The 13,816-nt window shown below is 39.1% G+C and overlaps 1 protein-coding gene across 1 annotated transcript; it reads left to right on the forward strand.

The window, feature by feature from the left end:
* LOC110264086 lies at nt 1,226-2,197 on the forward strand. Its single transcript, XM_021105820.1, has 2 exons — nt 1,226-1,795; nt 1,870-2,197. The coding sequence occupies exons 1-2, from the start codon at nt 1,604-1,606 to the stop codon at nt 2,143-2,145; spliced, it is 468 nt and encodes a 155-aa protein (XP_020961479.1). The 5' UTR covers nt 1,226-1,603; the 3' UTR covers nt 2,146-2,197.

Below are 13,816 nucleotides of genomic sequence, written 5' to 3' on the forward strand. Positions count from 1 at the left end.
AAAATAAATAAATGAGTAAAATTATAAATATATATATATAATTAAAAAGTAAATAATTTATTGAATACGAGTACCTAAACATCATAATGAATACAAGATTTATAATGAATACGAGTACCTAAAATAGTTTATTTTGTGTATACTCACATCCATATTTATAATCTTCATTGAGTTTTAGATTTATTGTCTATAAGTAACAGAAGTTCGTAGTTAGAATGCTTGATTGATCATATTCCCAATTAAACCAAATAACTTAACTATATATATATATATAGAGACTTGATGAAATATGGAAAAATGATTATTTATGTAATAAGTAATAACTCATCAAGAAATTTTTTTTGTATCTACTGCATTGAACATATCCATAATTTAAGTATTTTTTAATTTGGATTTCCTGTGAATGCAAAGGAGGACAACCCAACCAAGCAGAACACAACTCAAAATACTTTTTCACACAACTCATATGATTCACATTACGCATCAAAGTCTCAAAAGAAGTTAAATTGCTCCCACATAATGAAAAAGAAATGACATAAAACCTAGTGTCATTCTGGGACATGGGCGCGTGCGCAGATTGGAACCAACATTTTTTTAAAAAATGCATTGCAACATAAAATCAATACCACAGCCATCAGCTTCGTACACTAACCCAATACTGTTCTTCACTGCCTCGACGTGTATCCATGTCCTCTGCTGGATGATGACCTACCAACCACATTCTGTTTAATACTGTGGTCACATGTTACTTGAAAAAAAGGACTCATTCACAAGCTTCATTATAATTTACCTATATGGCATGTCCCTTATGAAACAAAATTTTGAAATTACCATGTCTATGTGTCTATTATCTTTAAAGGTATCCATGCTTAGTAGAGTGTTACAACTCTTCAACTCTACAACAGCTATAATATTTAGAGGCACACAAGCATAGAACATTCCATTCTGAATGAGCCAAGCAATTGACAATACAATACATGGGACTAATGGGTTAACTCAATGTCCATGGAGAACATATGAACCATCAAAGTGCATAGCAAAAGCCCACAAAAACCTACATGGGCAGTCAGGGTCAGTGCAGTCTCAACAACTATATATACATTATAATGTCTAACTTGTTAGCAGTACTCATACCAATAAAAACTTTCAAAACCCAGCATCTACATACACATGTTAAAATTTTAATTCTTTATAGTTGTTCGTGCTGTAATTGTAGTTCTTATTCCTTCAATTCTTTGCCTTTTCAATCGAGCTAAGCCTCAGAGTGGTCCCTGAAATTACACTCGTGCTTCATAGTAGTCCCTAAAATTATTAATTACCCAAATTGGTACCTGAAGTTAAACGCCGGGACTCAGTGTTGTCCTTCCGGCACATTTCCTCCAGGTGGCGTCATCGGAAAGCTGATGTGGCTAATTTGGTGACACGCGGGCAAGCATAACGGCTAGCTGAGGTGGAAGAACGAATTTTATTGACTCAATTTGGTCCCTAATTCGAAGTTTAAAATCCCTAATTCCCAAATCTGAAGATCAACCTCCAGTGCCCTTCTCTTCTCTTCTGGTCTCTTCCGTTGGTTCCTCTGCAGCATCTTGATACCTAGACGACAATGGCTAGCGCGAGCAATGCTGCTGGAAGCTCGAACAACCCACGATCGTTTGGAAGAATCATGAGAAGAATGAACAGGAACAGGAATTCGCGTTTGCCAGAATGGTGCAGATGCGGTTTGAGACCAGTGCTGCGATGGTCAATGACGGATTCTAATCCAGGGAGACCCTTCGTGGGTTGCCCAAACTACAATGTAAGTGGTTGTTGTTGTTGTTGTTTGCTGTAATTTTGGATATAAATTTGGTTGATTCTTTAAACTTGGTGCAGACTGTAGGCAAGAAGTGGTGTGGTTTGTTTATGTGGATTGATAAAATTCTTGAAGAAGATGTGATGACATGTGATGGTAGAGCAAGCCCTTCAATTGACAATGAAGAATGGAAGATGAAGTTTGCTTGGAAACTTGGAAGATTAGAGTCTGAAGTTAGGGTTCTAAAAGTGGGTGGAGTTTTGGTGTTTGTATTTATGCTGCTGGTTACAGTAGCTATTCTTGTCTTAAAGTTAGATAGGCAGTTTGGCCAATTGTATCTGGGAAGAAACACATGAATTATGCATGTTGTTGCTGTGGTTGTACCTGTTAGTTTGTTTGAAAGAAATGAAAATTAAAGTGATTGAGACAAGTGTGCTTGCATATGTTGTTAATAAAATATGAGTTTATAGTGTTTGGAAAGCATCTTAATTGCATATGAGAGTGCAAAATAAAACCAAAAATATGTCACAGATCTCTTCAAGAAAGTCATAATTCATATTTCATATTGTAGTGATTACATCCAAAATAAGGCATTATAAAGCCAGAACAATAGTCACCAACTATATCAGAGTTTTCAAAACATAAGTATCATAAGTTTTTAATCTCCAACACTGGAATTGTAAGTAAGAAAGCATACACAGTACATTACTTCAGCAAAATAGAGAAATAAATACACCATACTATCCCCAAATATAAAAAACTAAGTCACTAATTCTTGGTTCTGGGTGGCTTGAATCCCGGATTAGGCACAAATCGCATCGCTGGTAGATTCGTTGCTGTTTCAGTGCTTGCAGGTTGACTGCTTGTTGGGAGAGTGCTTGCAGATGGAGTGGTTGCAGATGGAGTACTTGCAGATGGAGTGGATGCAGTGCTTGCAGATGGGGTGCTGGATGGCTGGGTGGTAGCACTGGGTGTGGACAACTTTCTCTTAGGAGGCAGTTTGGGTGGCCGAACAGGAGGTTGTTGCACCTATGTATGCAACACCAAAAAATTAATGTGACTAAGAAAAATTAATGTATGACCACAATACATGTATATATATGGGTAAATAATATTACCCACCTGTTGCGAGTCATCAGTTTCTGACAGAATAGGCTGACTAAGATCAAGCTGAATCTCAACCTGATCCTGTGACACAGCTGGGGCATCACCACCATTTACAGCAGCAGTTGGAGCAGAATTGTTGACCTCACCTCCATTAGCTTCAGAATTAGCAGCAGCAGCAGCCGCCGCCACAGCAGCTGATTCTTCATCAACGGCCCTCTTATGACAGTTCCTCTTTGTGTGACCAGATTCACCACAATAGCGACAATGTCCTTTTTTATGAACTCTTTTCATTGAGGTCTTCTGCTTCTTGCCTTTACTTGGCTCCTCATCAGCATCCTTTCTTCTTTTCTTCTTGATTGGCCCTGGCTTCTTCTTGAACTTTGGTGCTTGAGGTCTATTATTAGGTGATTTCTCCCACAGTGCCTGCCCAGGAATTGGATTTATATGGAAGCCGTAGGTGTTGTTGTATGCCCAAGCATCCTTGTTTAGCTTTTCCAATTTTTTCATCCCTTCCACAAATCCCTCTTGAGTCGTAGACCTTGCACACTCCCAAAGCAAACCTCTAAGCTGATTATCCTTCCACTGTTTGTTGAAGTTCCTCCATAAATGCCATACACAGAATCTGTGATGGACATTTGGGAACACATCCTGAACTGCATGAATTAGACCCTGCAAATCCAACAAGCCAGTCACAAAGTTTCAAATCGAGCCTCAAACAGGTCCCTAATGTTGTTTTAATGAACTCATAGTGGTCCCTAAAGTTGTGTAAGTGACATCAACGTGGTCCTTGGGACAGCTGAGTACACAGATACTACCCCCTATAATGCAACCATCAACTATGCATCATACAACAATTACCCAATCTAAGTAAACAGATTTGTGTTTATAAACCAGTAGATATCCAAGTCAACAATTATTTAATTTACACAACTTGGTCCTTGGGTTAGCTAAGTACACAGATACTACCCACTATAATGCAACCATCAACTATGCAACCATCAACCATCAATTATTTAATTTACACAATAATTATTCAATTTATACTACTATTATTCACTACTCAGCAGCAGCTATATCTAAGAATTACAACTGTTACTTAGGATAACTAGCAATAGATATGCATACCTTTTGCATGTCTGAAATAAAACACCAACTATGTTGCTTGTAGTCACCTAAGTCTTGGTGCAGCAATTCCAGAAACCATCGCCAATTCTCCGTGTTTTCAATGGACACTATTGCATAAGCAATCACATAAATGTGATTGTTTGCATCTTGACCAATTGCAGAGAGGATTTGACCACCATGTTTTGTTTTTAGAAATGCTCCATCCAACCCTATAAGTGGTCTGCAGCCAGCCTTGAACCCTCTTTTACACCCATCAAGGCAAATGTACATCCTATCAAAGGTTGGATCTTCATCAGGATTGGGATGAGGTGTAACACTAATACTCACAGTGGAGCCAGGATTAGTTTTCAGTAATGTCAACCCGTAATCCCTAACCATACCATACTGGGCAGCAGCATCTCCATAAACTATGGCCCTAGCATCCCCTAGAGCCCTTGTCAGTGAAGATTTGTTGAGGTCCAAGTCGCACTTGCTCTTAAAGTACTGGGCAGCTTCACAATGTCTAAGGTTGGGATATTTCCTTAATTTCCTAACCAGTTTGCAACCCAGCCACTTCCTGTTAGCTAGCCTGTTCTTAGTCTCTCTAGGACAAGTGTGATCGTCCATAAAGGTCTTGATCTGCCAGCAATTACCCTCACTATCCATGGAAGCATATACTACCCACCCACACTCCTCTCCCTTACAAACAGCCCTCATCCTTAAATTGTCATTCTTCTTCCACCAGATCCGCCTTCCCTCCTGGATACAGTACTCACGAACAGCTTCCTTGAATTCCATCTTAGAATTAAATTTCATCCCAACCTTTAGTTTAAGCTCACCAAACCTTCCTCCTTCCCTAAATACCGGAAACACCTCATCTGACTCAACCTCGTCTAACTCATCCTCAGAGTTCGGTGGAGTCTTCATTTCCTCAGAGTGCCAAGACTCTCCACTATCAGATTCATCATAAGCTCCATCTTCAGCATCATAATATGCTCTCGTTTCACCAACCTTCGGAATCGGGCCAAAGAAGAATTCATCATCTTCAGACCCTGACTCTGCACACACAATCCCATCATCCTCAAGCATAACTGAACTCTTTTCATTAACTTCTCTATTATCTGTCCTCTTTTTAGCATCACTCTTCTTTCCAGTTGATCTCTTCCCAACCACTTCTTCCTCCTCACTAGAGACATCATCAGCAGCAGGCTTATACGGTTCGTCCTCTACACTGTCATAACTGTCATGGGAGTCTGAAGATTCTTCCTCACTAGACAAGCTAACAAACACAGTCTCAGGATCCTTTCCCTTAACAGATGCTCTTCCAAAAGTTCCAGTTGCAGCTGATCTTGTTAAAGGCCTCCTAGCATGTAATGCTGCATTCTTTACTTTCTGAGGGCCTCTCTTTGGTATATCAGACCTCCTTGATTTTTGTGATGTTGATCTTGTTACAGGTTTTGAAGTGGGCTGGGCCATTGACTTTGGTGGTGGGTTGGGCTTCGTAGTAGGAGCAGCAGTGGACTGGCCCATTCTTTTTGGTCGTGGGTTGGGCTTAGAAGTAGTGGCAACTGTGGGTTTGGCCATTGTTTTTGGTGGTGGGGTGGGCTTAACACTGGGAGCAGCAGCTGTGGGTGCTGCCATTTCTTTGGGTGGTGATTTGGAATAACTAACAGAAGTTGCAGTATGGTAACTCTTATGCTTTGGTTGTGAAATACCAGTAGGCATAGTTGGGGGGATTGTTGTTGGAGTATGAATTGTGGTGTTCATTGGTTCTGAGGTTGGAATCGGTGGTGATGTGGTGGAAATTCTATTGGCTGTCACATTGATGCTGGAGTATGTATGTGGAATAGGGTCTGGTAGCACTATCAACTCCTTGCCTTTGGATGATGCTAGTCCTGTTTTCTCATCAAACACAGGTTCAGAGACCCCATGTTCATAATACACATGGACAACTCCCTTGTTGGTCTGAGCAGCATAACACATCTCCATGAGCTCTTTGTCATGTGTCAAAGCTCTAAGCCCTCTTTGCAATGGCCTATTAGGCACCAGCCACCAACAGTGAGTCACATTGTCATACCCAAGTGTCTTATAGTAGTCTCGGATAAAAAATACATCCACAGTGTCTACGTCAACTCTCGACAACTGAAAAATCTGTCCACCACTGTAATTCACAGTTCCATCACGCTCTATGACGAATAAACCTCCATGGTGAAATATGATGGTAATCCAAGGATCTCCCATCTGCAATTTAGAAACAAAATTTCATGATCAACCTCATCATCTTCAACCATATTAACAAGTTGGAAACCACATTAACTGTAAATGCAGCAAAGCATAATAGATAAGAAATAGCATTTTCCCATGACAAACAGCCCTCATACAGTCAACACTTTCATTAGCCTAACCACTCTGAAAACTAGTTGCGATCAAACCCTAGCTAAATATTGCGAAACACAAACATGCATACCCACAGATAACACTCCAAAAAATCGTTTCTAACTACTGAAGAGATTAAACTAACAACCTTCACAAAAAACAGAGCATTCCTTATATCACATTATATTTTTCCTTTTTTCCTTACCTTTTTCAGAGAGACGGGCCTTCGATACAGTCTTCGTTTGAGGCAGATGATGATATCCGATCCTATATAGCAGTCGTGCTCCACAGAAATCGCAACAGTTACCACAATCCAGCCACCGCCATTGACGAGTACAGGGGAGGAGGGGTTTGTGTTGTATTTTGAGGGAGGGAAGACAATGCGTTACGTTAACGTTTGATGGGGGAGTCTTCAAAACCAACTTTTGGAGTGAAACGACGTCGTTTTCAGCCATTTACGCGCCACCAACAAAACTACGTCGTTTTATGCTTGCCCGCGTGTCACCAAATTAGCCACATCAGCTTTCCGATGACGCCACCTGGAGGAAATGTGCCGGAAGGACAACACTGAGTCCCGGCGTTTAACTTCAGGTACCAATTTGGGTAATTAATAATTTTAGGGACTACTATGAAGCACGAGTGTAACTTCAGGGACCACTCTGAGGCTTAGCTCCTTTTCAATCATATTTTTTCGCACAAAAAAAAAAATGCTTCGACAGTTTGATCCCAGAATTAATGACTTCAACATCAAAACATTGGTTATCTTTAAGTTCTTAACTAATTTTACATCGATTATTTATTCACACATCAACAATGACAACCAAGAACAAGAAATCACTTACGTTCTAAAAAATTACTATCCTTGTTATGTATTTCTACTCTAACAAAGCTAGAATGACATAAGCGAATCTATTTGTTTTGAACTCATGAAATTGCGATTGCTACTAATCTACCAATTATAACTGAACATAAATGATGACGACCGCGGCAAGAGCGCCACTGACCTGAAATAGGGCCCGAGGCACAACCACTCCCCCGCTACGACGACGCAACTGGCGATTTGCAAAGTGCGACGCGAGCTTGGCCACCACGGTCCGCGACGAGCACACACAGCTCCCGAGCGCCACCAGCAGCGACAACGAGTAGATCAGCGGCGGCGATCCACGTACAGAGGCTCTTTTCTAAAGAGCTAAAGATATTCTCGATCCTTCAACGCCATATTGACACGTGCAACTATGCTCTTTGATAGAGAGCAGCTTGGCAGAGATTACTGCACTATTGTCAGGGCTGGGTTTTTTTTGATCGGTGGATTGGACAACCCAATCCTAGATACACAATTCTCACATACTTACCAATTTTTTTCTTTTCGATTGCAGTTGATAAAACTCGAATTCGAAATCTTTGAGATGGAGAGAGTGCAGAATGCCGTGTGTGATGGAGCTGCGGTTTAGTTTACGTGACCAGCTGCTAACCCTGTAATTTTCCATGTTGGGCTCTGTTCTATTTGGGCAATGGACTATAGGGATTGGGCTTAATGGGGTTGTGAATGGATTTAAAAATCACAATCCTGGGCATGTTAATGGTTGTGAGAAGAATAGTGAATAGATGTTAGTTAAATATGGATTGAATAACAAGGTTGGGTTGATCTAGTGATTAGTTCACTAATTTATTTAAATAAGTGTTGGGAGTTTGAATTCAGCACAAGCTTAGTACCGCGGAGGATTAGTCCATTCCAAACCCAATGTTAATTAATTAGGCTTGCCATACAAATGCAATAAACAGGCCCAAACACTTCTATCCAAACCCAACATAAATAAATCCCGTTATGTGAAATACCAAAAATAAAAAAAATCACGTTATGTGATACAGCAAGCGGCTCCACCACCCATCTCATTCCAGACAACCTCTACACATGTCATCCAACCTTGCAAGAAATAAACATCTCTTTATATTTTTATGGAATTGCATCTATACACTAGAACCACCTATAATAAAAATATTTATTTGAGCTTTTACTCAAGTAGGCTTGTTACTTGTTAGACATGTTATTATTAGGTCTTCCAATTATTAAACTTAGATATAAGACCACAATTTGCTAATTCATTAAAATTTGACAACTTTTAAGTATAAATTAGTCAAACTATTCTTTTTAAGTTAATAATATTTTCAATCTGTATTTTTGTCAAAAATAACATTATATTTGTGGATGGAAGACGTAACACATCAAATAACCTCCCTCGCTCAGTATATGGCTTGTCTTAGAAAATTGTGTGGCTCAGTATATGGTTTGTCTTAGAAAATTAAAAAATAAGAGTGCGTTTGGTTTGTATTTTTTTTCAGTATTTTTTATTTTTATCTCATATTAAAAATAAAATACAAACCATACCCAACCTAAGTTTTCTTTAGCTTAGAAGTTACAAGTAGAAAAAAGAGGCACGGAATAATACGCCCCAATATACATAAAGATGTGGGGTCTGAGACCAGATATTAATAGCACGACTTTGTAAGAATACACCTTTCCTTTCCTTTGATTTTTCGTCGATCATATCCATGTCAAGTTTATAAAGATGATGATTATATTAAAGTGATCACCATAATCATTTTGTTATTGATGGAAGAAAAAATGTACCTTGACTTTTTATTCAGAAAAGGTGTCCTGATTAATTCTAAAAAAAGTAAAAAAATGAGATACTAATTAAATTAGTTATCTAGTTTTTATTTGATGATCAAATTGGTTTTTTGATTTTTAAATTTGATTAAATTAGTCCTACAATTTTAAACCGTGAATTTAAGTTATTTAAAATTCGTTATTTCCTAAAAAAAAAATTTCGACTGCGATTCTAAATATTTGTTTAGTTTAATCAGTCCTCCAGAATTTTCTGTTATTATTTCCTTTCCCCTTTTTTGAATTTAGCCAAGTGAAAGAATAGCAACTTCATCTGAAAATGATAAAATAATACATAGTGGAATAGTCGTTGTTATTTTTTCTATTAATAAATTGAAATGAGGGAACCTACAATCAAAACAATCTCTACCGTGACAAAAACGTCTAAAATAACAGAATATTTTCTTAAAAAAACGAATATTCTCTTTTTTAGGATAGCAGGACACTCTTATATTTTAAAATTTCCAAAAAAACCCTTCTCACTTGACCCCCACACTCCCATATTCTTAGCCCTATCCTCTTCATCGAGCTCTCTCCGGATCTGCCGCACAGTGCCCTCTCGCCGCGCCTCCTCCTCTCGACGTCCCTGTCATGCCTCGTCCCTTGTATTCTGCTCATCCCTTGTATTTCGCCGTGCCTCTGTCCCTCTCTTCCTCGCCGCGTCTCGCCTACGTGCCTCTGTGCTTCCATGCTTCCCTCGCCTCGCTGCGCCGTGCCTCCGTCCCTCCCTCACCGCGCCGCCCCTTCATCCCTCGCACCTGGTTTTGCTGCCTCGCGCCTACTCCCGTGGCTTCCATTTCAGACAGAGCCCAGGACTAGGTTGGATACAGGGACTCAGGGGGTTGGCCTTGGTTATTGCATTTTGGCTACAGTGGCTTGTCCGGATCGACTTGTTGTTGCAGTTAAAAGGGATTCTGGATTCTGATTTAATGCCATTGAAGTTGAGGTATATACTGCTGAACTCATGCTTATGTGGATTGATCCCTTATTTTTAGTTATATTTTCATCATCATATAATGAAATGGTTCTTATTTTAGTCTATACATTGTTATTAAGTAACAACTAGCATGAAAAGTGTATAAAATTGAGAATATAATGACTCATTCTGTGGATCTTCCATGTTTATTGAGAATATAATGACTGATTCTCAAATACATGCTTATTGCCATTATCTTGAACTTGGATCTTCCATGAGTAATTCCTATGGGGAAACCCAAAATCCCAAGTAATGGGAGATTTTTTTACTAGTTACTAGTGAGGACTGAGTACTGAGTAGTGGTAAAGGTAAATTATAAATGAATTTTGTTGTCCTGAATTTGTTGGGATTGTTTGCAAGAGTCCCTTATTCTGAAAACTAAATTTTAAACGAGTCTGTCGTTATAACACCCTAATTAGCCTAAGTTTTACGTCGCGTCGTAAAGCAAAGGTTAATCAGAGATTACAATAGTTCTAAGCTCATATATATATATATATATATAGAAAGAATAGTATAATCTAGAAGCCCGATGAATGATATAGCTCGAAAACAGAATTTGAAAAGCGCAAAACGTTCTAGCGAAGCTACTGACTTAAAGCACAAGAAATAAGTACATATAACAAAATATCATTGTATAATATCATAAGAATCTAGCCACGGCTCGCGGAGTTTAAGCCGGCTAGCCATATACAGTCCAAACTTGAAACCAGGCAGTAAAAACAGCTTATACAAGTTTTTGTTCTCTCAGATACAAGCCTCTAGGCAAAATAAAATACAAAAGTGAGAGACATATACAAAATAAATCAAAAAGACTCAAAAAGAAGTATCAGGATCCTCCGCTTCTGTCACCATCCAAACAACTCACCGAGGTGGGTTACGGCCTGCATCTGAAAACACAACAGAAATATGGTGTGAGAACCGGAGGTTCTCAGTATGGTAACAGTACTCAGTGATGTAGGATATAAGACCCCGGGACGCCAAAGGCAATCCTAGACTTCATATCCATCACAAGATTAAATCTTAAGGTATACTAAAACAGATAAGCATGATATATAATTCTTAACAAAATTAAACAGGATATTCTATCTTAAGGGATTTTCTACTCTAACCAAACACCGCTGTCCCACAGCCTTCACCAACCTATCCTCCATGCGATCCCATCGCTACCGCGTTCCGAACCTCCTCAATCCCAGTAGAAATCACAATTAATTACAATGCAAGTAAATCACAAGTGGAAGCATATACAAAAAATAGTTCAAGTAAGCAAATAGACACGTTATTCAATTTGGCATACAATTACAAGTCGACAAAGCAGACAAACAGATAGAAAATACACATGATGAATGCCTGTCCTACTAGCTGTGATATCACATTGTCGGTTCAACTGCCAACTCGACACATCTCCATGGAGATGTCGCCCTTCGAAATCATCAATGGGAACCCCCGACATATAGTGCTCGGATCACTGTCCAGGGTTTTGCGCCTGTACGCTCTATTGATCCGAAGGGATGCGAGCGGGATACTCTTGCTACCGACCTCGCATCTCAACGCAAGCGGGACGAACCACCGCCCTTACGCTGCCGCCGCTACCTCGACAGGCGGGATCCAACCGCCGTCCCTGCCGGGCGCATAGCATCTCATGATCTCAATAAAATGATACATCAGTGGTTTTCAGAAAAACATTTTCAATATAGCATAGATCCATCATCTCATTCAGAGTCCTCAACTCATCTCAATCGCTGTCAATTCACTCTTTTATTTCGAACTCAACAGTTCTTTAATTCTCATCTCATACACCAGCCATTCATCACATACCGTCGAACCGTCCTCAGAACGCCAGAAACCTAGGCCTCCATTTACTAATTTCTCCAAATCATATCATCTAAAACCCTTAAATTCCTTCCTATGTTTTAAACATCCAAAACTAGGCCAAAGAGTCCTAAAATAGTGTTATAGAAGTTTACAACCTTGTTGGGAAGGCAGAATAGTTGAAAACAAAGTAAAATTTGAGAAACAAGACGTGTGTGTGCGCATGCCCAGGAAGATTTTTAAAAGTGTGCGTACGCATAGAGGTGTGCGTATGCACATGTGTCAAAATTTTCAATGTCCATTCGCTCGCACAACCTGTGCCAGCGCCTCCAACAGACTGACCATCCCAACGTGTGCGTACGCACAAGTTGAAATTTCTCATTGGTGTGTGTGCGCGCATGACTGTGCTAGCGCTGCAAACAGCACGCCCTTCCCTGTCTATGCGTGCGCACATACCAGAAAACACAAAATTCTGCAACTTTGCAGAATTTCAGATTTTCAACACCAACTTTGAATACTCATAACTTCCTCTACAAAAGTCCAAATTTTACAAACTTTATATCGATGTAAAGGGTTTTCAAAGATATTTAATTCTAAATATATTTCGTCAAATTTTGAAAACCGAGGCAAAAGTTATGATCAAACAAATTTCACCAAAAACCCACTTTTACCAAATTCTACAATTTTCCCAATTTCTTACCATACACATTCCAAACCATACCAAACCACTCCAAACTCCATTTTTTTTTATCAAACATAACCCTTTGTGTCATAATACACCAACCTTACCATATTTTCCTTCACATTTCACTATACTCAACCTCAACACCAACTATATAACACTTATGATCAAACCACATTCAATTTACCATTTCATCAAGCTCAACATCACATCTATCATAATAAACTAACTTTCCAATCCATACCATCATTCAACATCATCATATCATTATCAATCATCATAATTGAACCCAACATTCATCAATTCATCATAAACCATCATACATCAACATTCAACACATTAACAATCATTTTATTTCAAACCTATCCTATGGGTCACTAGTCTAAGTGTCCATGAATATTATATACTACATAGAGGAAACCGAAACCATACCTTGGCCGATTCTCTATATGCACCAAAACCCCAAAATGGCACAAGTTGAGTTCTCCACCATAAGCAAGCCACCAAGGTAACTCCAACAAGCACCAACAAGCTCCAAACTCACAATAATCAAACTATATATGCATAAACCATCACAAATCAACCTAGGGTTCCATTTAAACATAATATCACAAGGGTTTAATATTTCTTACCTTTTCAATAGTTTTGATAGCCAAAATCTAATGCTAAGCAAGTATTAGAGTGAACCTAAACATCCAAAATCACAAAAACTCACTTAACCCAAAGCCCTAAAAACCCAAAATTTTGAAGAGAAGAACTGAGAGAAATTCGAGCTTTCCTTACCAGTTTATTATATGGGTTTTGTAGAGCTCTCCACAAGGAACGCATAGCTGCAAACGGTGTAGCGATCGGAACTCTGTAGCTCAAGATATGAGCTAGAGAAGAAGATGATGAATAGTATTTTCTTCTTCCTCTTCTCCCCTTTCTCTTTCAGCATGAGTGTGTATGTTTGAGTGTGTTATGGGTGTTTGGGTTCATTAATGAGCCCTTATATATGTTGGGCTTGGGCTCAACTTGGGCCCGGTCCAACCCGTTAGCGTTTTTAGCCCGTTTGGCCCAACTTCGGGCCAAACCTTTAAAATTAACGCCCGGTTTTCCATTTCTAATATTTTTCTAAGGTTTTTGACTGTTTTAACTTTTTCTCGTGCAGTAACAGGCAGGTTTGAACTGGTTCAACCGGTTCGACTGCCGGTTTGTAGTTTTTTACGGTTTTTCGCAGAAATTATATTTTCTGACTCAGAAAAACCTACTGAGTCCAAAAATCATATTTAAATTCTCAAATTCTCACTCTAATATATCGGAACCTAC

This window comes from Arachis ipaensis, chromosome B06 (assembly GCF_000816755.2).
Source record: "Arachis ipaensis cultivar K30076 chromosome B06, Araip1.1, whole genome shotgun sequence".
Lineage (NCBI taxonomy): Eukaryota > Viridiplantae > Streptophyta > Magnoliopsida > Fabales > Fabaceae > Arachis > Arachis ipaensis.

Bases quoted from the DNA above. Each gene is read 5' to 3' on its own strand.
- LOC110264086 (XM_021105820.1), top strand. From the start codon at position 1,604: ATGGCTAGCGCGAGCAATGCTGCTGGAAGCTCGAACAACCCACGATCG. The intron at 1,796-1,869 runs GTAAGTGGTTGT...AACTTGGTGCAG, and splicing joins TGGGTTGCCCAAACTACAAT to ACTGTAGGCAAGAAGTGGTG.